Raw genomic sequence first — 26486 nt, 5'->3', positions numbered from 1 at the left:
GCAGAACAGGACAAATAGTTGCATCGGAGTGCTCCCTGCATCCACAAGTGGCAAGCGACATCATTCAGATGTGGGGGTCCCCGGTAATGGATCGGTTTGCAACAAGGGGGACGAACAACTCTCCGTATTCTGTTCACCTGTCCCAGACCCGAAGGCGGCATTGGAGGACGTGTCTCAACTCAGATGGGACGATCTAGACGTGTACGCCTTTCCCCCCCTTCTCCCTAATAAGTCGAGTCCTCAACAGGGGGGCAGCAACCAACCTTACAACGACTTTGGTAGCCCCTTTGTTGGTCGGAGAGAGAGTGGTTCGCAGACCTAATGAGTCTCGCCGCTCTCCCTCCCTGGACTCTTCCCAACATACCAGATCTATGGAGACAACCACATTTTCAGGGGTTTCACGAAACCCACAAACCCTTCGTCTTCTCGCCTGGAGGTTATCCAGTTCCTCCTGAAAAGACAAAGGTACTCAAGCAAGACAGATAGGAGGATGCCCCTTTACCTGAGGAAATCCTCTACGGCCATCTACCAATCCAAGTGGACGATGTGCGTCAAGTGGACAAGGACAAGAAGATAGAACCATTAAAAGTATCCATGCCCATTATAGAGGATTTCCTGGTCCATCTCAGGGATAAGTTGGCCGTGACAATCCTAGCGTTTAATGGAGTTCGAACTGCCCTTGGTAAAGTTTTTCTTCTGAGAGGCATAGTTCTCGGTTCTTCAAGACAGGTGTCCATGCTCATCAAGACTTTCGAGCAATCAGGCCCCTTCTGCCCCGAGAATCCCGAATTAGGACCTGGCAAGGGTTCTGGATATGCTCCGAAAACCACCTTTCGAACCCTTAGGAGACATTGTAGGCAGGAATCTCACATTCAAAGTGCTCTCCTTGTTAGCGTTAGCCTCAGCTAAGTGGGTGAGCGAGCTACAAGGATTTTCGTATGAGGAGGAGTTTTCTAGAGGATGGAAGAAGAGACCCCTTAAGTTAGTCTCCTCCTTCGTCGCCAAGACACAGGATCCGTCAGTTTGGGTTCCGAGGCGTGAGAGCTTTACGATCCCAGCAATCCCAAATGAGGTAAACCAGGAAGGTTTGAAATTGTGCCTCGTCAGGGTGATTAGGAAGTGTCTTAAAAGAACGGCGAAGCCCCGTCCGTCTATCAAGAACCTCGTCGTTTCCTGGGGTCAAACGAAAAAGAACATCAAGAATACAGTTTCCTTTTGGGTCAGACAAGGAATTAGGCAAGCTCCCTCAAATGAGGGGTTTTCAGTGCCAAGAGAACCAAGGGCTCATGATGTTAGGGTTCTAGGCACCGTCCTTTCATCTGAAAAGAACATGTCGGTGGCTCAGGATCTTCGAGCAGGGACTTGGTCTAACCGGTCGGCATTTCACTGATCATTATCTCAAGGACGGTACGAGGAACTCCCAGGATGGGCTTTCGGTCGGGCCGGTCATCTCAACCTTCCATTCGGATTGACAAATTAAGACCCGGCCTCGATAGGGAACCACAAATGTTCTAGACACGGGGAGGCTTATTTTTCGTTGTCGCCTTTTTCCCCCTTTTTTCTCGTACTATCAGTTGTCCTCAGAGCTATCGCTCATTAGACAAGCCTCAAGAATCGGCATTATGGAACAAGAACAAGGAAGAAAATTGCAGAAGGGTAAGTGTTACCACACTTAATGAGTATTTTGTGTAGTTTATCCTACTGTCCATTGGGGTCTTGGGCTACGGGCACTCCCTCCTCCTAAGGTGTAAGTCTCCTATGAAAGTGTTTCGAGGTAAGTTTCTGTGTCGGAACAAATCACAAATTTTAAGTAATTTGTATTTTTCCTAACATACTTACCGAGAAACACTTTCCAGGTATGGCCCCCCCAACCGTCCCCGCAGTGCCTAACAGTCCTAGAGTATTGTTCCTTACATAAAACATACTGACTAGGTAGAGATCGTCGCCACATGGCTGACCTCGGGCATTGCCCCAGGTCACGTTCTCTTCCGCTAACGGGTCACGTTGGATATAGTAGGGTAAACTACGCAAAACTCTGGTCGTTAGAGAGGAGCCACCAGTGACTCCTATGAAAGTGTTTCTCGGTAAGTATGTTAGGAAAAATACAAATTACTTAAAATTTGTGATTTTTTAACTTCCCATTTTCCCTTAGCATTAGAACCTGGTTGTCATATGTAATTCCAGACATATTTTCATGCTTAGAAAACCATATTTTTCAATATTAATCTTACCCGTTGATCATGTAGCTGCAGCTCTGCTGCCCGACAGAAAACACCTACGGGCGGAATACGCCAGCGATCGCTATACAGGTGGGGGTGTACATCAACAGCGCCATCTGTCGAGTAGGTACTCAAGTACTTCTTGTCAACACAGAACCAATTTTCTCTCTGTCGTGCCACCGGCAAGACCTACTTGATACGCTGTTGTTTTCTGGAGTTGATTTTCACGTTATTTGGTGAAGTATTCTCTCTAGTTATTAGCTTTCGCTGTGCAGAAGTTATCCTCAATACTTTCTCACTTTCATTGATTAGATTTTGGATTATTTGTTGACGACTTGGATAGATTTTGGATTTCCCCCCTTTGACTAATTCAAGATGTCTGACCCTACTCAAGTCCCCAAGTACAGGAAGTGTAGCGCTAGGGACTGTTCTAGGCGTCTTCTGAAGGCCTGTATCGATCCGCACACCGTTTGTTCCAATTGTAGGGGTAAAGTCTGTCAATTGGAAGATCGATGTGAGGAATGCGCTGGGCTTTCGGAATTCGATTTTCAAGAATTCCTTAAGTATGCACGTAGGCTAGAGAAGGATAGGATCAGGAGGAGTTTGTCTCGCTCTATTGATTTTTCCTCTCCCCATGCCCCTCAACCTATTCCTTCCCCTGTAGTGGTTGCACCCGACCCCCCTGCTAGCTCTCATCAACCTTCAATGGCGGATGTGATGCGTGCCATTCAGACTCTGGGTGAGAGAGTCGAGTCATTGGCGAATGACCGCAATCAACTCATGGCTGACGTCAGGGAGTTGAAAGGTAAAAGTGCAGTGGGAAGTGAAGTGAGTGTCAGTGCAGTGAAAAGTGTCAGTGTTACGCATGAGGGTGCGTCTGTTCGTGCCTGTCGTCCTCCCAGTCCGGGACCTCTTGCAAGCTCCCAAGCCCAGGGGAGAAGCAATGTCGTACGACCAAAGGGTTCGACAGGCCTTGATCAGCGGACAGACGTTCCCTCCGTGGTTGAGGACGTATCTTGCCGAGATCGTCCCACCCACAAACAGACGAGTGAGCCCATTCATTCCTCGTCTCCGGAAGAGGTTTCTCGACAGAAACGCTGGACCAAGGTCTCACGACCTCTCAAGCGCAAGGTCCCTTCCGAGCGAGTCCAACGGCCCAGGTGTAGCCACTGGGTCAGTTCGGACTCGCCGCAGTCCTCCGAAGACTGCACACCTCCCAAGAGAGGTAGAGTGGTTCCGCAGCAGGCAATCACTCCGTCAGTTGCCGCACCAGCCGCTGTAGACCCTAAGTGGTCTTGGCTGCAGTCTATGCAGACTCAGCTAGCTTCCATCATGCAGGAGTATCGTGCTGAGAAGGTTGAAGCTGCATCCGTTAGCCTACAACCTGCCACGGTTGTGCACCCAGCTGACACTGCGGCTGCCTGCTCACTCACTCCGGCTGTGAGAGCTCCACCACCTATGCGCAGTCGACCTTGCCAGACGCATGTTGACGTTAGCCGACGTGCGGCACCCTCCGTTGACGTGCGTGAGCTACCGCATCAGCAGGAAGGTGGAGTCAAGCTGCCGTGTTTTGACGCGGTGCGTCAGTCTCCGCAACCCACGGTGGTCCCCACCACGCACCACCACTCCGCTTTGGTTGTTGCCAGCTCTCAGACTGACCAACAGCGGCATGACGTTGGATCCAGTGCAGCTACGCATGCACCCGTGCTGCCGGATTCAGCCGTTCAGCTTTTATCGCCTTCTTTGCCGCTTCCTCCTCAGCATTCGGATGAAGGAATCTCTGATGACAACGAAGCTGCGCATTTGGACGACCAACACTCCGACATAGATGAACCCAAGACTATGCCTCCCTCCTTAGACTTTAGGAAAGTCCTTGCCCTGTTTAAGGAGTTTTATCCGGACCAGTTTGTGTCTGCAGCTCCACGCTCACCTCCCTCTGAGTTCGCTTTAGGCATGCAGTCAGCAGCTCCTGCCTTTACGAAGCTCGTACTCGCTCGCTCGTCCAAGAGAGCTTTAAGGGTACTGGGAGAGTGGTTGCAGGCCAAGAAGCAGCCTGGGAAGACATCCTTCATGTTTCCCCCGGCCAAGCTTGCTTCCAGATCTAGCGTCTGGTATGCCACGGGAGAGGTTCTCGGCTTGGGAGTTCCTGCCTCTGCCCAGGGCGACTTCTCAAGTCTGGTAGACTCTCCCCGCAGACTGGCTATGAGACGCTCCAAGATTTGCTGGACTTCTTCGGACATGGACCACCTTTTGAAGGGAGTTTTCCGTGCGTTCGAGATCTTTTAACTTCCTGGACTGGTGTTTGGGAGCGTTGAGCAGGAAGACCTCCCCTTCGGATAAGGATTCTGCCTTGCTCATCATGTCCTGCATGGACAAAGCCATACGGGATGGGTCTGGCGAGCTTGCGGCTTCTTTCGTGTCTGGAGTTCTCAAGAAGCGGGATCACCTTTGCTCCTTCTTGTCGGCGGGAGTCACCCCATGTCAGAAGTCAGAACTGATGTTTGCTCCGCTATCGAAGTGTCTCTTTCCTGAAGAGTTGATCAAGGGGATTGCCGCCTCGTTGATCCAGAAAGATACTCATGACCTGGTGGCGTCATCCGCACCTAAAGTCACAGCTTTACCTTCCGTGCCTAGATCTAGGATGGACACACCAGCGTCTAGGTTCATTCCGCCCTTTCGTGGCAGAACCTCCAGCAGAGGAGGTACTCGTGCCGATAGTCAACGTGGCAACAAGAAGAAGGGTTCCAAGTCCTCAAGAGGCAGAGTCTGACTGCCACCTTCTTCAGACAGCAGTGGGAGCCAGGCTCAAGAACTACTGGCAGGCCTGGGAGAACAGGGGTGCAGACGCACAGTCTGTGTAGTTACTCAGAGAGGGGTACAGGATTCCATTCTTGCGCAAGCCCCCTCTAGCAACAACTCCCATCGACCTCTCTCCCAGGTACAGAGAGGAGGACAAGAGGCTAGCTTTACAGCAAGAGGTGTCTCTCTTGCTACAAAAGGGAGCGGTAGTCATAGTCCGGGACCATCAATCCCCGGGCTTCTACAACCGTCTCTTCTTAGTGGCGAAGAAGACAGGAGGGTGGAGACCGGTGCTAGACGTCAGTGCTCTAAATGTCTTTGTCACCAAGCAGACGTTCACCATGGAGACGACGAAGTCGGTTCTAGCATCGGTCAGGAAGGAAGACTGGATGGTCTCGTTAGACCTAAAGGACGCGTACTCTCACGTCCCCATCCACCCAGATTCCCAACCTTTTCTAAGGTTCGTTTTTGGGAAGGTGGTATACCAGTTCCAAGCCCTGTGCTTTGGCCTAAGCACGGCACCTCTAGTGTTTACCAAACTGATGAGGAATATTGCCAAATTCCTGCATTTAGCAGACATCAGAGCCTCCCTCTATTTGGACGACTGGCTTTTAAGAGCTGCGTCAAGTCGTCGCTGTCTGGAGAATCTAAAATGGACTCTGGATCTGACCAAGGAATTGGGTCTCCTGGTCAATATGGAAAAGTCCCAACTCTTCCCATCCCAAACTATAGTATATCTAGGTATGGAGATTCAGAGTCAAGCTTTTCGGGCTTTTCCGTCGGCCCCCAGAATCAGTCAAGCCCAAGAATGCATCCAGAGCATGCTGAAGAAGAACCGATGTTCAGTCAGACAGTGGGTGAGTGTGATAGGGACGCTTTCATCTCTGGACCAGTTCATCGCGTTAGGGAGACTCCACCTCCGACCCCTTCAGTATCACCTAGCTGCTCACTGGAGAAAGGACATGACGCTAGAAGCGGTCTCAGTTCCTATCTCCGAGAAGATGAAGTCTGCACTGACTTGGTGGAAGAACAACATTCTCCTCAGGGAAGGTCTGCCACTGGCTGTTCAGACCCCCGACCACCTTCTCTTCTCGGACGCATCGGACACGGGCTGGGGTGTGATACTGGACGGTCGGGAATGCTCGGGCACGTGGAATTCGGATCAAAGAGCACTGCACATCAACTGCAAGGAGCTACTGGCAGTTCATCTGGCCTTGAGAAGCTTCAAGTCCCTCCTTCTAGGCAAGGTGGTGGAGGTGAACTCCGACAACACCACAGCCTTGGCGTACATCTCCAAGCAAGGAGGGACTCATTCGATGACGTTGTTCGAGATCGCAAGGGACCTCCTCACCTGGTCAAGAGATCGAAACATATCTCTAGTAACGAGGTTCATTCAAGGCGACATGAATGTGATGGCAGACCGCCTCAGCCGGAAGGGTCAGATCATCCCAACAGAGTGGACCCTTCACAAGAATGTTTGCAACAGACTATGGGCCTTGTGGGGTCAGCCCACCATAGATCTGTTCGCTACCTCGATGACCAAGAGGCTCCCAAATTATTGTTCACCGATTCCGGACCCAGCAGCAGTTCACATAGATGCCTTTCTTCTGGATTGGTCCCATCTAGACCTTTATGCGTTCCCCCCGTTCAAGATTGTCAACAAGGTACTGCAGAAGTTCGCCTCTCACGAAGGGACAAGGTTGACGTTGGTTGCTCCCCTCTGGCCTGCGAGAGAATGGTTCACCGAGGTACTGCAATGGCTAGTAGACGTTCCCAGGATTCTTCCTCTAAGAGTGGACCTTCTGCGTCAGCCGCATGTAAAGAAGGTACACCCAAGCCTCCACGCTCTTCGTCTGACTGCCTTCAGACTATCGAAAGACTCTCAAGAGCTAGAGGCTTTTCGAAGGATGCAGCCAGAGCGATTGCCAGAGCAAGGAGGACATCCACTCTCAAGGTCTACCAGTCAAAATGGGAAGTCTTCCGAAGCTGGTGCAAGGCGAATTCAGTATCCTCAACCAGTACCTCTGTAACTCAGATAGCTGACTTCCTTTTACACCTAAGGAAGGTAAGATCCCTTTCAGCTCCTACAATCAAAGGTTACAGAAGCATGTTGGCAGCAGTCTTCCGCTTAGATCTTTCCAACAACAAAGATCTACAGGACCTCCTTAAGTCTTTTGAGACCTCGAAGGAGCGTCGGTTGACCACACCAGGTTGGAACTTAGACGTGGTTTTAAGGTTCCTGATGTCAGCAAGGTTCGAACCGCTTCAATCAGCCTCTTTTAAAGATCTCACATTGAAGACTCTTTTCCTCGTCTGCTTAGCAACAGCTAAAAGAGTCAGTGAGATACACGCCTTCAGCAGGAACATAGGATTTACATCTGAAACGGCTACATGTTCCTTACAGCTTGGTTTTTTAGCCAAAAACGAACTCCCTTCTCGTCCTTGGCCCAAATCGTTCGAGATTCCAAGTCTGTCCAGTTTGGTTGGAAACGAACAAGAGAGAGTCCTATGCCCAGTAAGAGCTCTTAAGTACTATTTAAGACGTACGAAGCATTTACGAGGACAATCAGAAGCTTTATGGTGCTCTATTAAGAAACCTTCTTTACCGATGTCGAAGAACGCAGTGTCTTATTACATCAGACTTTTGATTAGAGAAGCTCATTCTCTTCTGAATGAGGAAGACCATGCTTTGCTGAAGGTAAGGACACATGAAGTTAGAGCTGTCGCAACTTCAGTGGCCTTCAAACAAAACAGATCTCTGCAGAGTGTAATGGATGCAACCTATTGGAGAAGCAAGTCAGTGTTCGCATCATTTTACCTTAAAGATGTCCAGTCTCTTTACGAGAACTGCTACACCCTGGGACCATTCGTAGCAGCGAGTGCAGTAGTAGGTGAGGGCTCAACCACTACATTCCCATAATCCCATAACCTTTTTAATCTTTCTCTTGAAATGTTTTATTGTTGTTTTTGGGTTGTACGGATGGCTAAGAAGCCTTTCGCATCCTGGTTGATTTGGCGGGTGGTCAAATTCTTTTCTTGAGAAGCGCCTAGATTAGAGGTTGTGATGAGGTCCTTTAGTATGGGTTGCAGCCCTTCATACTTCAGCACCTAGGAGTCGCTCAGCATCCTAAGAGGATCGCGAGGCTCAGTAAGGAAGACGTACTTAAAAAGGCAGAGTAATTGTTCAAGACGACTTCCTTACCAGGTACTTATTAATTTTATGTTTGTTATTTTGAATAACTGCTAAAATGAAATACGGAATACTTAGCTTCTAATGTTAACATGTATGCTGGTCTCCACCCACCCCCCTGGGTGTGAATCAGCTACATGATCAACGGGTAAGATTAATATTGAAAAATGTTATTTTCATTAGTAAAATAAATTTTTGAATATACTTACCCGGTGGTCATGAATTAAAGGACCCACCCTTCCTCCCCAATAGAGACCCAGTGGACCGAGGAGAAAATTGGTTCTGTGTTGACAAGAAGTACTTGAGTACCTACTCGACAGATGGCGCTGTTGATGTACACCCCCACCTGTATAGCGATCGCTGGCGTATTCCGCCCGTAGGTTTTTTCTGTCGGGCAGCAGAGCTGCAGCTACATGATCACCGGGTAAGTATATTCAAAAATTTATTTTACTAATGAAAATAACATTTTTAGAAATTTAGATAGTTTAAAGTGAGTGGAAAATCATATTGCATAAAAGGAAGCAAATACAGAACACCACCTAACCTAACCTAGGAGTCCTTATCCTTTCCTACTTAACTATCAGTGGGAGAGGGAGGTCGGCAGCTATGCTCCCCCATCCCTGCTTAGACTGTTGTATTCTTAGCTTACCCTAATCTCAATCCTGTTTGATTCCCGGTCCGCTTCATGCCTGCCAAGGAAACACAATCATAATTTGTTATTACATGAATACAAACTCTTCGCTCTTTACCATGGATAGTTTATACTGTATAGTATATTTTCAGCATAACCGGAATCTAGCCATAAACTTTTACGCGAGGTGTCAATGACCCTCCGCTAGTTAGCAGGGGCAGTGGGGTTAGATTGGACACCTTGTTCACACACTCATATACAGTACTGATATACATCACTTTTGTTTTTGCCGCTGTAGTGGAGACGTGCTGTTTCGATACTATTATTCGTCATCATGAATTCAAAGCGAGCTTGGCCTTCCAGTATGGAAAGTTGCCAAAATAAAGTTGTTCCGTAACCGAAATACAAACCACGCTATTTACAAAGGGTTTACTTTTAGCGCAGCTGAAATGACGAGCCAATAGTTTTTAACGAGGGTTAATTACCCCCGCGCTAGTTAGCGGGGGGTGGGGAAGGGTAGCTTGCTACCCCTCCCCCCTCCACACACCGGTGACTTGCTTCACTTCACTTTTGGCTCGGCGGTGATCAGACGTGTCTGTTCATCGCCTTCGCTGACAGCCTTTAATTTTCTTCTTTTTCTTTACAGCTTGTGTGATTGGTTGGAAGTTGACCTTCAGTTATTTTCTTTTATTTAATATGCGGACATGCCCTGGAGTTGCCGGCCGTCCTTGTGGGACTTTCATGTCGGACGTGAGTACGGATCCTCACACCCTCTGCCCTCAATGTCGGGGCCGACGGTGCGACCAGGATAACATGTGCCGTGAGTGTAGGGAGTGGTCTGCCTCCCAGTGGGAGAGGTTTGGCCGTCGGCGTAAGAAGAAGTCCAAGAGAGACCGTTCTCCTCCGGGGTTAGCCTTGAAGGAGGAAGGTTCTCGGGACTCTTCTTCCGCCGCCCAAACCTCCTCCGAAGCTCCCCCTCGTCCGCCTCCTAAGGAGAGTCGTCCGAGTGGGAGCGCAGGCCCTTGTTCTGTTTCCCTACCTTCGGTGGGGGGAGAGGGCGTCGCCTCCCATAGCGAGGCGGTTCCCCCTCCTCCTCCGGGGGAGGTTATTGATAATAATACTTTATCCAGTGATGATCTGTTGCAGATTTGGTCGTCCCTGGGGCTTAAGGGCTTGCCCTCCAGGGTCGCTCTTATTGACCTTGTCTCGTTGGGGGCCGCTGTTAAACAGTCGCCGGTGGTAGCGGAGGTAGACCCTCTGTCTATTGTCGACGTCGTGGTGACAGAGGCCTCCGACGTGGCTGGGCCTTCCGACGCAGGTGCTGTTGCTGGTGATGGTGCTCTAGGCTCTCCTCCTCCTTCCGTGCATCCTTCGAAGGGGGAAGTGAGTCCTTCGGTCTCGACTGCTGCCCAGCTTCCTTCTGAGGGAAGTGTTTTGAAGGAGACTCCCCTTCGGAGGACCGATGGTCCCGACGATCTCCCCCGAGGCCGCCTCCGCCGTAAGGCTCACCGCCCTCTACGCCACAAGGGCCTCCCTTCCCCTTACAGGGGGACTAAGAGGCGCCTTTTTGGGTCTTCGTCCTCCGGGGGGGACTCTCCTCGTCAGCCTCAACCGACTACTCCGCCCTCCTTGAACCTCTCTGCGGACCGCTCTCCATCTCCTGCCGGATCTTCGCCTTCTGGAGAACTCGTCACCCGACGGGCAACGGTCCCTTCGGGGCTAAGGGATTCTTCCCTTACGCGAGCAGGGCCAGCGCACAAGCGCTCTCCTGCTCGCCAGCGATCTCCTGCTCGTCGACGATCTCCTGCTCGCCAAGACTCTCCTGCTCGCCGACGCTCACCTGCTCGTCGGCTCTCTCCTGAGGTTCGCCCCCCTCGCCAGCGCTCTCCTGCTCGTCAGCTCTCTTCCGAGCGTCAGCGCTCATTTGAGGACCATCGCCCTGCGGTCTCTGACCACCCTTTAGTTCCTGCTGAACTCCCTGCTCACCATCGTGTGTCAGAAACACATGTTCGCCAACGCGCCAGCGATCTTCCCGTTCCTGCTCGTGAACCTATCCTCTCACAGGACACGCGTCGACCTTCTGCTCGCCAGCGATCACCAGCTCGCCAGCGATCACCAGCTCGCCAGCGATCACCAGCTCGCCAGCGATCACCAGTTCGCCAGCGATCACCTTCACATGCTGCCCGCCATCGCACGAACCTGCATGATCGCCCGCTTACGCATGCTGCTCCTCATCGCAATACCCTGAACGATCGCCCTCCTGCGGATGCTGATCACCATCGCACAACCCTGCACGATCGCCCGCTTACGCATGCTGCTCGCCATCGCACAACCCTGCACGATCGCCCGCTTTCGCATGCTGCTCCTCATCGCAATACCCTGAACGATCGCCCTCCTGCGGATGCTGATCACCATCGCACCCTTTCACGCGATCATTCACCTGCGCATGCTGCTCGCCATCGCACAACCCTGCACGATCGCCCGCTTACGCATGCTGCTCCTCATCGCACAACCCTGAACGATCGCCTTCCTGCGGATGCTGATCACCATCGCACCCTTTCACGCGATCATTCACCTACGCATGCTGCTCGCCATCGCACAACCCTGAACGATCGCCCGCTTACGCATGCTGCTCCTCATCGCTCAACCCTGAACGACCGCCCTCTTGCGCGCAATCATTCACCTTCACATGCTGCTCGCCATCGCTTACCATCACGTGATCATTATCGCCAGCGATCTTCTTCACCTACGCGGCAGCACGATCCCTCGCCGTCGCGCCATCGCTTGCGTTCGTCGCCTCGGACACGTGTTCCTTTACCTGCCCACCCTCACGCCCACTCGCCTGCGCGCCCGCGTGATCGCTCGCCTGCGCGCCCGCGCGATCGCTCGCCTGCGCGCCCGCGCGACCGCTCGCCTGCGCGCCCGCGCGACCGCTCGCCTGTACGCCCGCGCGATCACCCGCGCAACCATTCGCCTTTGCGCGACCGTTCACCCTCGCGCGACCATAGTTCGAGGCGAATTCCACAGCCGGTGGTAGCAGCAGGGACGCGTGCTCCTAGACGGCACTCGGGATCACCTCCATCCAAGCACAGGTTGGTATTGCAGGACGAGGACAGGTCATTACAGCATTCTTCCCCACCTTCTTTTCAGGCAGGTACCGTCGTGTCCACTCCAAAGGATCGCCCGATCCCTTTCACCTTAGCGAGGATTTCGGACTCTGTGTCCTTTGAGCAGCAGACTTGGTTTGGTCCGCTGGCACGGGCGTTAGTGAGGGTTATGAAACCAGCACTCGCCGGCCAGGGTAACAAACCAGCGGCTGTCTCTCCTTCGCTGAAGAGAAAGAGAGGAGTGGACTTCGTGGTGACTTCCCCCAGGGCGAAGTTGGTTCCCAAGAGGTCGGTCTCGAGGGTCCCCTCTCCTGCACGAGTACTCTCTCCTTCTCCCGTGGACGAGGCCTTTCCGTCCTCAGGTGAGTCCAGTGGACCGGTAGTCTTCCCCCCGGCACCAGGGGGGGAGACTTCGCTTCAGGCAGGAGAATTGTCTCGTGAGGAAGGGGCCCCTCGAACCTCGTTGTTGGGATCCTGTATCCCTCCTAGGAGGGAGCCCAAGGATTCCAAGACCATCCCTAAATCCTCTGCAAGGATTCGACAGGAACCCATGACTACCCAGGGGAATGTCCACGTATCACCCCAGGAAGAGATTCCTGGGGCAGGAGACTTAGCTGCCAGCCCACAGGGAGGAGAACAGCAAGAGTCCGAACATGCCTTCTGGCAGGTCCTAAGCCTGATAAGGCAACTTAACAGTCTTACGGATCCAGTCATCCCCCCCCGTGAAGGCAAAGACACAATTCTGGATGAAGTGTTCGACGTTCGGAAGGCCCCTAAGACCAGTGCAGCTCTGCCCTGGTCTCGGGGGCTGAAGAGTGCCAGAGCTAGGGCCAATGCTCAGCTCGCACTTCTTGCCTCCTCCAGTCGTTCCACTGCCGGGAACAAACTCATCCCTCCTCCTCGCCTTCAGCAGAGGAGGTATTTCGAGATCCTGGGTGAGCACAACCTCGCTCTTCCGCTCCATCACTCTGTGGAGGAGCTGGCGAAGGGAGTTCCCTTGGAGAAACTCTCTGCCCGGCAGGTGTCGTTCTCGGCGGCAGAGATCCTTAACCACGAGAAGGTCGCTAAGTGTGCCATGCAGGCCACTTCGTGGCTGGACTTCTGGTTAGGATCTCTGGGCATCCTATTGCGATCTGAGGACTTGTCCAAGGAGACCAATAGGAAGGCCCTAGAGACCTTCTTGCTCTCGGGCACCCGCTCCATCGAGTTCTTGGCGCACCAGGTTACCACCCTGTGGGCCAACTCGGTGTTGAAGCGTCGCGATGCTGTGTCCGAGAGATTCCATCCGAAGGTCCCCGCCGTAGATGTGTGTAGGCTCCGACATGCCTCCCTCCTGGGGGAGAGCCTGTTTGAGCCTCAAGACTTGGAGCGAACGGCTGAGAGGTGGAGGAAATCCAGCACGGACTCCCTCCTCCACAGGGCCCTTACAACTCGGCCCTATAAGCCTCCAGCCCCGCCACAACAGCAGCAACAGCCTCGTAAGGCTCCAAAACAGGCACCGGCAGCTAAGAAAGTGGTGTCTAAGCCCCAGCCCTTTCCAGCCAAGGTCAAGAGGGGTGGTAAGTCCTCCAGGGGAGGCAAGACTTCTAGGGGTGGCGGCCGCGGCCGCAAGCCCTAGGGGTGGCAGTCCCCCTGCGTGTCCACCTGTGGGGGGATGCCTTCAGCGTTGCGTCCGCAGGTGGCAACATCTCGGGGCCGATGCTTGGACGATCTCGGTGATCGGCCAAGGTTATCGCGTCCCGTTCACGTCATCTCAACCTCCCCTGACAGCGAATCCAGTGTCGTTGAGCTCCTATGCCATGGGATCGGCAAAGGGGCTGGCCCTTCAGGCCGAAGTCAAGACCATGTTCGAGAAGGGTGCTCTCCAGGAGGTCGTGGACGGCTCTCCAGGCTTCTTCAGTCGACTCTTTCTTGTAAAGAAGGCTACTGGAGACTGGAGACCCGTCATCGATCTCTCGGCTCTGAACAGGTTTGTCAAACAAACCCGGTTCAGCATGGAGACAGCAGACACAGTCAGACTTGCGGTGAGACCACAAGACTTCATGTGTACACTGGATCTAAAGGACGCGTACTTCCAGATCCCAATCCATCCGTCTTCCAGGAAGTACCTGAGATTCTGCCTAGACAACAAGATCTACCAGTTCAAGGTGCTGTGTTTCGGTCTCTCCACAGCTCCTCAGGTGTTCACCAGAGTTTTCACCCTGATTTCGACTTGGGCGCACAGGAACGGCATTCGTCTCCTTCGTTACCTAGACGATTGGCTGATCCTAGCAGACTCGGAGTCGACCCTTCTTCGACACCGAGACAGGCTTCTAGATCTTTGCCAGGATCTGGGGATCGTGGTAAACCCCGAGAAGTCCTCTCTGCAGCCGTCCCAGCGACTGGTTTATCTAGGCATGCTAATAGACACCAATCTCCACAAAGCCTTTCCATCAGACGACCGGATAGCAAGGCTGAGGAGGGTGGCGGAACCTTTCCTCAGGCGAAAAGAACTCACCGCCCAATCGTGGTTGCGTCTCTTGGGCCACCTATCCTCCCTGGCCCGTCTGGTTCCAAACAGCCGCCTCAGGATGAGATCCCTTCAATGGCGGCTCAAGTCCCGGTGGAATCAAGGATCCGATTCCCCGGACACTCTGATCCCAATGGGGTCTCTGGAACAGACGGACTTGCGGTGGTGGCTGGCCGACGAGAACCTGCGAAAGGGAGTGAGTCTTCTCGTCCTTCCCCCGGAATTGACTCTGTTTTCGGACGCGTCAAAAGAAGGGTGGGGGGCGCACGTTCTGAACCAGAGGGCCTCAGGCCTTTGGTCAGAATCAGAAAAGTGCCTACACATCAACCTGCTAGAATTGAAGGCCGTCTTTCTGGCCCTTCAACAGTTCCAACGGTTCCTGGCGGGTCACTCCGTGGTGGTGATGAGCGACAACACCACGGTAGTGGCTTATATCAACAAGCAGGGAGGCACTTTTTCACAACAGCTATCCCATCTTGCAGTAGAGACTCTGAGGTGGACCGAAACCCACTCGATAACACTATCAGCTCGCTTCATTCCTGGCAAGAGGAATGTGCTCGCCGACAGTCTGAGCAGGGCTTCGCAGATAGTGAGTACCGAGTGGTCTTTGGATCCTCAGATAGCCAACAAAGTCCTGACTTTGTGGGGTTCCCCGACGGTGGACTTGTTCGCGACAGCCTTGAACTTCAAGCTGCCCCTGTACTGCTCACCAGTCCCGGACCCCAAGGCACTCTGGCAAGATGCTTTCCAGCAACGGTGGGACAACATCGACGTGTACGCCTTCCCACCATTCTGTCTGATGAGAAGGGTGCTCAACAGGACCAGACTATCGGTCAACTGTTCCATGACTCTAGTAGCTCCGCTATGGCATCACGCGGAATGGTTTCCGGACCTTCTGCAACTCCTGACGGAACTCCCAAGGGAGCTTCCTCCACGACACGAGCTTCTCAGACAACCCCACTCCGGTGTCCCTCACAGGGCCGTAGCCTCGCTTCGGCTTCACGCCTGGAGACTATCCAGCGTCTCCTCGCGGAGAGAGGCTTTTCGCAACAGGTTGCGGAGAGAATGTCTCGGCACCTGCGAAGGTCCTCTGAGGGAGTCTACCAAGCGAAGTGGAGAGTCTTTTGTGGTTGGTGTCGTGGAAGGGGTATCTCTCCACTCGATGCCACTATTCCAGCAATAGCGGACTTCCTTGTGTATCTGCGAGAAGAAATGCGCCTTTCTGTCTCGGCAGTGAAAGGCTATCGCTCAGCCTTAAGCTTGGCCTTCAGATTGAAGGGCGTGGATATTTCTTCATCGCTAGAACTCTCTTTACTCATACGTAGCTATGAGCTTACCTGCCCCCAGTCGGAAGTGAGACCCCCTCCTTGGAACGTGGTTCGAGTTCTCAGGTCTCTCAAGAGACCTCCCTTCGAGCCATTACGCCAGGCCTCCGATCGCCACCTGTCTTGGAAGACGGCTTTCCTACTCGCCTTGGCCTCGGCCAAGCGAGTTAGTGAACTTCATGGTCTCTCGTACGATATCGCCCATTCAAGGGGATGGGGGGAGGTAACGTTCAGGTTCGTCCCTGAGTTTGTGGCCAAGACTCAGAATCCTGGAGTGCCGGATCCTCGGTTCGACTCTTTCAGGATCGCGAGTCTCCGTTCTGTAACAAACGACCCAGACCAGCTGCTACTATGCCCAGTGAGGTGTCTGAGGTACTACTTGAAGAGAACGGCTGCAGTCCGTCCTCATGTGCGAGCTTTGTTTGTGAGCACAGGCAGGACAAAGAGGAGGGTCACAAGGAACACCATCTCTGCTTGGATTCGAAGGGTTATCCACCATGCCCTGAATCCTGACCCTCCTCCGTCACGTCGCCCTCGGGCCCACGATGTCAGGGGTATTGCTACATCCCTGGCCTTCAAGAGAAACTTCTCTGTGACGCAGGTACTTCAAGCGGGGGTCTGGAAGCGTCAAACGACCTTCACAGCCCACTACCTGCAAGACGTGACCCACAGGAGCCTCGATACGTTCTCTATCGGCCCTGTGGTGGCTGCACAACAGCTGGTCTAACCTCAGGCTCCTTTTTGGACAAGTAGCAGTAGGTTGAGGGCGTTGTTACCCGGTCTTAGTCTGTGTGAATGAAAGAGTATGTCTGACCCTTACTTCTTTCTTCATTCTCCCCTCTCTTGGGGAAGCAGCATCCTGGTCCTCGCATAGCTGACCTCGACCTCTGCAGGTAACCCATGCTTCTTTGTGCTCCTAGTATTAAGCTTAATACTGTTGCGTCTCCCATACCCTGACGAGGTGGTATGGGGAACGTCCTATCCTAGAATTCCTATCTGAAGGTCTCAAGGTCAACTTCATAGGACGAGTCACACTCTCCTCCTCACACTACTTATGTAGGCCACTCGTTCCTAGCGATGCTAGGAACCTGTGAGGTACAGGGGCTCCCTCTCTCTAGTGCTGCTCACTAAGGGATCGAGCCCCCGGGCAAGCCGAAGTCAGTAAGGCTGGGGACTTTCCACCCTTCCTAAGGGGTAAGTCACCCTTTGTAAATAGCGTGGTTTGTATTTCGGTTACGGAACAAATGACAAATTCGAAGATAATTTGTATTTTTCCTAACCATACAAACCTTAGCTATTTACACATATGTGCCCGCCATCCCTGACCCCCAAGTCAAGTCCTACCTCTAAGTGAAGTGAAGCAAGTCACCGGTGTGTGGAGGGGGGAGGGGTAGCAAGCTACCCTTCCCCACCCCCCGCTAACTAGCGCGGGGGTAATTAACCCTCGTTAAAAACTATTGGCTCGTCATTTCAGCTGCGCTAAAAGTAAACCCTTTGTAAATAGCTAAGGTTTGTATGGTTAGGAAAAATACAAATTATCTTCGAATTTGTCATTTTACTCTGGGGAAGGAAGCCACTGGCTCTCCAAAGATAGCTTCCTTTTCTTTTTCAGATGATTTACAAACATTGAATGTGGCATCAATGTCTTGTTCAAAATTACAGGTTCGAACTCTCCGCCCAGAGGTGAGTGCCCACTTGGACCTGCAGATACTCGTAGCTGCAATGATGAAAGTCTCTACATGTATGCTATTGGAGAACTCGCTAACTGAACGTGCCAACTTACATAAACATTTTTGAAGCTTCAACATATGTGCCACCATGACCACGTAGGAAATAGGGGGACAACTTTCCACCATTTTACATTTAAGTCTTGCAGAATTTGAGGCTTGGAAAGGGTCTATGTCTGCCAAGGAGAATAGATTGGTGACTGTCACTTATCAGGGCCCACCACGGTCTTTTTCATGTTTTTCTCCCCAATTTGCAGATGCAACAAGAGAGTGGGAAGATATCCCGAGCAAAGAAAAAACGATTGTTCCATGATCAGGAATCTAAAAGCTGTGGTGGCTAGGTAAGATCATAGAACGGCGACGCCAGCTCCTTCAGTATTGATGACTCGCCGGAACCGACTCCAGGGACTTCCTTCGATCATATCAGAGTAGCCCCTTCGTAAGGCGTCACATTTCAAGAAAATCACGAGCGAATTTGGAAACTCAATGGTCTTGACTTTCTTGTTACCAGGTCACGAGTAGATGTACTGCAGTATTAATAGAGTATGCCCAGGCTCACAGAATACACGCCACAGATTTTATGTGTCTTTTTCCAACTAGGCTGAGCCACACACGACTTTCTTAATAAACAAGTATCATCCAAACAGCCTCCCCCTGCCCTATCGAGGCAGAGAAAGTTTTATGTTGACTCTAAAGCACATCCAAGCACACTGCCAACTTAACTCCTGGAGTCTCAAGCAATAAGCTCTCTTGGCTCCCTTCCCCATTTTTATCTTTTGCGATTGATCTGCTATGCCACGCTGTCAGCACTGTTAGACCAAAACTCAAGCATCATTGGTCGGTTTTGGCCAGGGAGACCAAGATAGAGACCCAGGTCTCATTGTCCAAGCAGTCGCTTAGGGCAAGGAAATCCTCCTGCTTGATTGCGTCAGCCTTCCCTCGACAACACAGGTATTATCATCATACTCAGGAGGCCCCTACCTCTCATCATCCTTTTGATCCAACAGTGGCATCACTGAATCCAGGCTGGTCTTCAGAACAGTTAGTGACAGTCCCAGTTTCCTTATTGGCAGGAGAGGCGTTGAGCATGGAGATCACGGCCATAGCAACGATACAGGCGGCTTCCCTGGATTGACCAGTACTCTGGAACCATCGGTTTCTTGGCAGACACTGAGGCTCTTACTGACCCAGCCAAGAAGCAAGCCCTTAAGGACATTGACCTGATAGGGGCCAGGGCAGTGGAGTTTCTTATGAACCAGGCTGCCAACCAGTGGGCAAACTGGGTGCTTATGCATTGAGAGGCAGTGACCTCTGGTTTTCACAAACACATTGGTTGTTGGGAGGGTCTTACCCTCCCTTCGCTTTTTCCACCATTGGAAATAGGTCCAGCAATCAAGAAGTGGCAAAAACAGCCCCAGGGCTTCTTCCTTCAGAAGGCAGCATCCTTCACCCAAACCAACCTTCAATATCAGGTCAAGGGACACCTTAACCAGCCCAAACACTGATGCAGACAGAAGGAGCATGTCCTCGGCATTCCATCCTCAAACCCTTTCTGCGCAGTCTTTCCCCTCTCAACAGAACCAGAGCTGAGGTAGAGGCAGGGGGAAAGGTAGGAAAAACATCTTCACTAAGGAGGGCGTTTCCCACATTCCGCCTCCAGTGGGGTGATGCCTACAGGCCAATTGGGGTAGGTGGTGTTTCCCCGGAGCATAGAGATGGGCAGTGGAGGTCCTCTGGTCTGGATATCTCCTCCCATTCATCAGTTCTCCTCCTTGTCTAATTCGTCCTCTAGCAACATTTTCATCATATTCCCAGAGTTTGGTAGAAGATCTTGTAGAGCATGCTGCTAAATTGTGCAATAAAAGAGGTCGACAACCACTCCCCACGCTTTTTCAGTTAAGTCGTTCTTTTAAGGAAGGTGTCTGGAGGCGTGAGACAAGTCATCTTCCTCTCAGCCTTCAACAACGTTATTCTCCAAACACACATCAATTGGAGACAGCGGCCTCTGTTAGACAAGCGTTAAAGACAGCAGGATTTCATGGTTACCCTGGATCTGAAAGAAGCTTACTTTCAGATCCCAGTTCATCTGTCCTATAGGAAATACCTCTGGGTAGTGGTAGCAGGTAAGGTCATTCAGTTTCAAGGTTTTTGCTTTACCCTACTTAGATAGTCACACGATATCCGGCTCCCGGATGGAGGAAAATCACCAGGATCACATAATGTCTTGGATATGAGAGCAGCCTCCTTATTTCTCCAAGAGTTTTGCCCTCTTTTAGCAGATCACTCGGTGTTGATGAAGGACAACCCTATTGTGGCGTCATACATCTACAAACAAAGCGATAGATTGTCTTTACAGTTGTGCCATCTAATAGTGAGGACTTGAGTAAGCAGAGGACAACGAGATTACGCTTTTAGCCCACTTCATCCTGGGGAAGAGGAACGATATATTGCTCTCTCCTATTCCTCACCCCGAAGCACCATTTGAGGACACGTTTCAGCACCCATGGGATTGTCTCGTATTCTATGCTTTTCCACTGTTCTGCCTACTTCAAAGAGTCGTCAGTCAAGTAAGGAACATTCCTAACCTTTTTAGTCAGCCTCATGCCTGGATTTTCCACAGTGCTCTGGGAATTATCCAGCATCTCCTCTGAGAAAGGCCTTTTTTTTAAAGAGATGCGCAGTAGATGTCTGGATATTGTACCTCTGCAAATCATCGACGGCTGTCTACAAGGCCAAGTGGGCCCTCTGCTGTGGTGAGTGTCGTGGAAGGAGTATTTCTCCTCTTGGAACCTCTGTATCACTCATTGCTGACTTTTTGTATCAACTTCACAAGGAGAAACTCTGCTCCCTTTCAACTGCAAAAGGCAATTGCTTGACCTTGAGCCAAGTCTTTAGACTAAAGGGAGTAGATATTTCTTCTTCAGAGGAAATTTCTATGCTTATTAGGAGTTTTGAGCAGACCTGCTCTCCAGTTGTGAGCCCACCTTCCTGGAACTTGGTAAAGGTATTGCATTCCTTAAAGGGAGCACCCAACGAACTGTTATGGTGAGAGTAGTTATTGTATTTCGTCAAATCTGACATGTTACCCTTCCAAAGATTATAAGCTTTCTGCTTCTCCAAATAAGCATATCTACAATCATCATTGAGCCATTTTTTGTCTTTCACTGTGTATTTTAACATAAGAAGGGATACGACTATCAATTATGTTGATCAGATTTTCATTCAAGAAAACAACAGGCTCAACACTTTAAATATACAATGGTGACCCATTCAAATGCAAAAGATCACTCAAAATTCCAATTGTCTGCTTGAGATTTTATATATATATCTTACATGGATATAATACATCAGGGACAGACAACTCAGTCTTAATTACTAGTGAAACCAATGAATCATCAGGCGTCCCACCTGGAGGACCAATGTTATTTGTTATAACACCAGGTGAGTCAATGTATACTAGGTCCAAGCAGTTACTAGACTTATGAATAGCTTCGTTCATGATTTTCTCAGCCTGATTCAGAGGCAAAATACAAAGCTCTTAAGTGATGGAAATCAATTGGAGAAACAGAATTTAACCTCTCCTCGGGTTACTGTTGAAATCACCAACAAGCACAAAAGAAGCCTTTTCTATCATCTTGTATCTTATCCATAATGGTAAGAAAACAATTGAAGATAGAGTCATTTAAGTCTGGATTCCGATAGATCGAACACAAAATTTATTATGCCTGCCACAAACCTTTATGGCCTGAATCTCATGACATTCACATTCATATCGGGACTTATCAGAAGCAGGGAACTTGGTCATAATATATACAGTCATCCCCCTTCCCTTAGGAATGGTATCCCGTTTAAAAAATTATTGGTTTCTTAAAACGTGGAATAAGGAACTCCGATGACTGCTTCATTTAAGAGCATAGTGAAATATATTGTCTCAAATATTGCCATAGTCCAAAAATATTTTAATACATTAGATGACACTGTCGAAGTCTAGGACACTGGTCCCAGATTTTGCTTTATAACTCCAGACAGAATAAGAATTAAAAGTAATAAAAGGGTCTTACAATATTTGAAAAGAAATAACAATAATGATGATAAAAATATTGTGTACAAATATATATAAAGTGACTTAACCTCATAGACTAAAGACAAAAAGATGGATAAAATTAGTCAACATGATAGAGCTGGCACACCGTGCAAGGATAGCCACTTCAACTAAAGGGAGGACAGTGACAATGGTCTTGAAAATAGATACCAGAGAGGAAGATAGGGAATAGATAGGGAAAAGGCAACCTCTATATAAACTACCAGGCATCCATGGCCCTTCTGTTGTGCCTGCCCACCACAACATTTAAAAAACAAGAGGTATAGAAAACAGAATAGTTTGCCTGAGTGTACTGTCAAGGAAGCGAACTCTAAACCAAGAGTGTGGAAGACCATGGTACAGAGGCTATGGCACTACCCAAGACTAGAGAATAATGGTTTGATTTTGGAGTGTCCTCTTAGAAGAACTCATCAGAGCTAGATAGTCTCTTCTAACCTTATGAAGTGGGAAGTAGCCAATGAACAATTATATAGTAGTTAACCCCTGGAGTGAGAAGAATTGTTTGGTTAGCTCAGCGTTGTCAGGCGTATTAAAGCTGCAGTAATATTATTTTTCTTATGTTTAGTTCCAATGCATAGTTGTCATTTAACCTGTTTTAATGTGTGGTAGAATAAACTATAGAAGTAGTGTATTTTTTCTACTAGACAAATCTCAGAAAAAAATATATGCTGAACTTTAAGAACAGTTTAGATTTGTTACAGTTGGACTAGCATAAACAGTGATCTGAAGTCATGTTTTCACTCGCTCCTTTCACTTATACAGCCTAGTAAAATGAGACAAGTTTTAAACTTGAATAATTGTTAAATGAGCCTATGAAATGATTTTACGGAACAATGTGTGTGATGTACTAAATATGTTGGAAGTCATTCATTATTGGATATTTAAAAGACTATTTATTTATGAAACACTACTAAGAATTATTTTTTATTAATAGGAAGATGGTTTTGGTGCCAGATGAAGGCGAGGATATGTGGCACACCTACAACATCCTCATGGAGGGTGATCGCATCCGAGCGACCACCATCCGTAAGGTACAACAGGAGTCAGCCACTGGATCATCCACATCCTCCCGAGTCCGCACCACAATCACTATCCAGATAGAGGCCATCGACTTTGATACGGCAGCTTGTGTGCTTAGGTGAGTGTTTTCTTAAATTGGTAATGAAAAACGTTTGCAAGGGTTAATCAATTTTAGAAACTGATTGTTACATATGTGAAAGCACAGAAGCCCTTTTGTGCTGTATGATGATTTTCGTGAAAATTAATCATAAAAAAATGGACTGAGGACTATTGTTTACATTTCAGAGTAAAGGGTCGCAATGTTGAGGAGAACCAGTACATCAAGATGGGGGCATACCACACTGTGGACCTCGAAGCAAATAGGAAGTTTACGATCTTCAAAGAAGAATGGGATTCTGTCACCCTAGAACGGATTGATTGTGCTTGTGACCCAGCTAAGGTTAGGAGTAACACTTGAGTTATCACCATTGAGAAATTGATATAAGGTTAATATTTTGATTTATCTTTGTTCCGTAACCGAAATACAAACCACGCTATTTACATTGGGTTTACCTTTTAGCGCAGCTGAAATGACGAGCCAATAGTTTTAACGAGGGTTAATTACCCCCGCGCTAGTTAGTGGGGGGTAGGGGAAGGGTAGCTTGCTACCCCCCCCCCCCCCCACACACACCGGTGACTTGCTTCACTTCACTTTTGGCTCAGCGATGAACAGACGTGTCTGTCCATCGTCCTCGTTGACAGCCTTTAATCTTTTTTTTCTGCTTTTTCTTTACTACAGCTTGTGTGTGTGTTTGAAGTTGACTACCTTATATTATGTTTGCTATGCGTACGTGCCCTGGTGTTGCCGGCAGCCCTTGTGGGACCTTTATGTCGGCCTTGGATACGGATCCTCACACCCTTTGCCCTCAGTGTCAGGGCCGACGGTGTGACCAGGAAAACGTGTACTGTAGTGAGTGTAGGGAGTGGTCTGCCTCCCAGTGGGAGAGGTTTGGCCGCCGGCATAAGAAGTTCAAGAGAGACCGTTCTCCTTCGGGGGTTGCCTTGAAGGAGGAAGGTTCTCGGGACTTCTTTCGCCGCCCAAACCTCCTCCGAAGCTCCCCCTTGTCCGGCTCCTAAGGAGAGTCGGCCGAGTGGTAGTGCAGGCCCTAGTTCTGTTTCCCGACCTTGGGCGGGGGGAGAGGGCGTCGCCTCCCATAGCGGGGCGGTTCCCCCTCCTCCTCTGGGGGAGGTTGTTGATAATTCATTATCTAATGATGATCTCTTACAGATTTGGGCTTCCCTGGGGCTTAAGAGCTTGCCCTCCAGGGTCGCCTTGATTGACCTTGTCTCGTTGGGGGCCGCCGTTAAGCAGTCGCCGGCGGTAGCAGAGGTAGACCCTCTGTCTATCGTCGACGTCGTGGTGGCAGAGGCCTCCGACGGGGCAGGGCAATCCTCTGCAGGTGCAGTTGAGGATAATGGTGCTGACGGCGCTCCTCCCCCTTCCGTACATCCTTCGAAGGGGGAAGTGAGTCCTACGGGCTCTTCTGCTGTTCAGCTTCCCTCGAAGGGAAGTGCTTTGACTGAGACTCCCCTTCGGAGGACTGATGGTCCTGATGATCTTCCCCGTGGCCGCCTTCGCCGTAAGGCTCACCATCCGCTGCGTCGCAAGGGCCTCCCTTCCCCTTATAAGGGGGTTAAGAGGCTCCTTTTTGGATCTTCTTCCTCCGAAGGGGACTCTCCTCGTCGTACTCAGCCTACAGCTCCTGCTCCTTTGGACCTCTCTGCAGAGCATTCTCCTACTCCTGCTAGAACTTCTCCTTCTGGGGAACTCGTCACCCGACGGGCAACGGTCCCTTCGGGTCAAGGGGATTCTTCCCTTTCACGTGCAGTGTTAGCGCACAGGCGCTCTCCTGCTCGTCAGCGCTCACCTGTTCGCCGGCGCTCTCCTGATGTTCGCCCTCCTGGTGAGCGCTCTCCCGAAGACATCCTACATCCTGTGGTTCCTGAAGAGCGCTTAGCGCGCCAGCATTCTCCTGCTCGCCCTTCTGCAGTGTTAGCGCACAGGCGCTCTCATGCTCGTCAGCGCTCTTTTGAGGATCATCGCCCGCTTGCTCGCCAGCGCTCCCCTGTGGTCTCTGATCATCCTGCAGTCCCTGTTGGACACCCTGCGCGCCATCAGTCTCCTGAGCTCTCTCGGGATCCTCATCTTGTGTCTACGCAACATTGTCCGCGTTCTCCAGCGCGTGTTTCAAAAGCACATGTTCGCCCACGAGCCTACGATCTTCCTGTTCCTGAACGCGCCGCGCCACCTGTTCCTTCACAGGATCTCACTCGTCGCCCCCTTGCTCGCCAGCGTTCACAGACGATTCTAGTATCGCCTGTTCGTCAGCGTTTCTTACGCGTCAACGATCACCTGTTTATTGGCGATCTCCGGACCGCCCGCGTGATTTACAACCTGCGCGCACGAGTTCTCCAACGCGTCGTCGACCAGAGGTTCTGGAAGGACATGGTTCGCCATCTACTAGCTCTCCATCGCGCGATCATTCACCTGCGCGTCCTGCGTGCTATCGCTCGACAACGCGCCATCGCTCACCTGCGCGTCAGCGTTCGCCAGCTCACCACCCATCGCCTGCTGATCTACGCCGCCAGCAACCTTCCTCGCCATCGCGCCAATGCATTCGTTCGCCGACTCGGCCACGCGCTCGTTCACCTGTACACCCTCGCGCCCACTCGCCTGCTCGCCTGCGCACCCGCGCGACCATCGTTCGCTGCGAATTTCGCAGCCAGTGGTAGCAGCAGGAACGCGTGTTCCTAGACAGCGCTCGGGATCGCCTCCATCCAAACGCAGGACTGTAGTGCAGGACAAGGAAGACACTACGGAGAGGTTAGTGCATCATTCTTCCCCCCCTTCTTTTCAGGCAGGTACTGTGGTGTCCACTCCAAAGGATCGCCTGATCCCTTTCCCTCCAGCGAGGATTTCGAACTCTGTGTCTGTGGAGCAACAGACTTGGTTTGGTCTTCTGATGCGGGCGTTAGTGAGGTTAATGAAACCAGCACTCGCCGATCAGGGCAACAAACCAACGGCTGCCTCTCCTACGCTGAAGAGAAAGAGAGGAGTAGACTTCGTGGTGACTTCCCCCAGGGCGAAGTTGGTTCCCAAGAGGTCTGTCGCGAAGCCCCCTTCTCCTGTTCGAGTGCTTTCTCCTTCTCCCGTGGACGAGGCTTTTCCGTCCTCGGGTGAGTCCAGTGAAGCGGTAGTCTTCCCCTCGGCACCAAGGGGGGAGACTTCGCTTCATGGAGGAGAGTCGTCTCGTGAGGAAGGGGCTCCTCGAACCTCTTTGTTGGGATCCTGTATCCCTCCCAGGAGGGAATCCAAGGACTCCAAGACCGTCCCGAAATCATCTTCGATGATTCGCCAGGAACCTGCGGCTCCCTGGGGGAACGTCCACGCTTCTCCCCAGGAAGAGATTCCGGGGACAAGAGACTTAGCTGCCAGCCCGCAAGGAGGAGATCAGCAGGAATCCGAACATGCCTTCTGGCAGGTCCTGAGCCTGATAAGGCAACTTAACGGGCTTATGGACCCCGTGATCGCCCCCCGTGAAGGCAAGGACACTATCTTAGATGAAGTGTTTGACGTTCGGAAGGCCCTTAAGTCCAGTGCGGCTCTGCCCTGGTCTCGGGGTCTGAAGAGTGCCAGCGCTAGGGCCAACGCTCAGCTCGCGATTCTTGCCTCCTCCAGTCGTTCTTCTGCCGGGAACAAGCTCATCCCTCCTCCTCGTCTCCAGCAGAGGAGGTATTTTGAGATCTTGGGTGAGTCCAGCCTCACTCTTCCTCTCCATCACTCCGTGGAGGAGCTGGTGAAGGGAGTTCCCCTTGAG

General features: G+C 51.0%; 1 protein-coding gene across 1 annotated transcript in view; it reads left to right on the top strand.

Annotated features, from left to right (window-relative positions):
• The window catches only part of LOC137641400 (protein pelota-like), a 71131-nt gene that overhangs the window by 8346 nt on the left and 36299 nt on the right, over positions 1-26486 (top strand). The window contains exons 2-3 of the mRNA XM_068373922.1: positions 22544-22747; positions 22915-23068. Coding sequence (XP_068230023.1) covers positions 22544-22747; positions 22915-23068 — 358 coding nt within the window. The remainder of the gene's footprint in view (positions 1-22543; positions 22748-22914; positions 23069-26486) is intronic.

Source organism: Palaemon carinicauda, chromosome 5 (assembly GCF_036898095.1).
Source record: "Palaemon carinicauda isolate YSFRI2023 chromosome 5, ASM3689809v2, whole genome shotgun sequence".
Lineage (NCBI taxonomy): Eukaryota > Metazoa > Arthropoda > Malacostraca > Decapoda > Palaemonidae > Palaemon > Palaemon carinicauda.
Note: the sequence above shows the minus strand (reverse complement) of the source record. Positions and strands in the feature narration are given on the sequence as shown.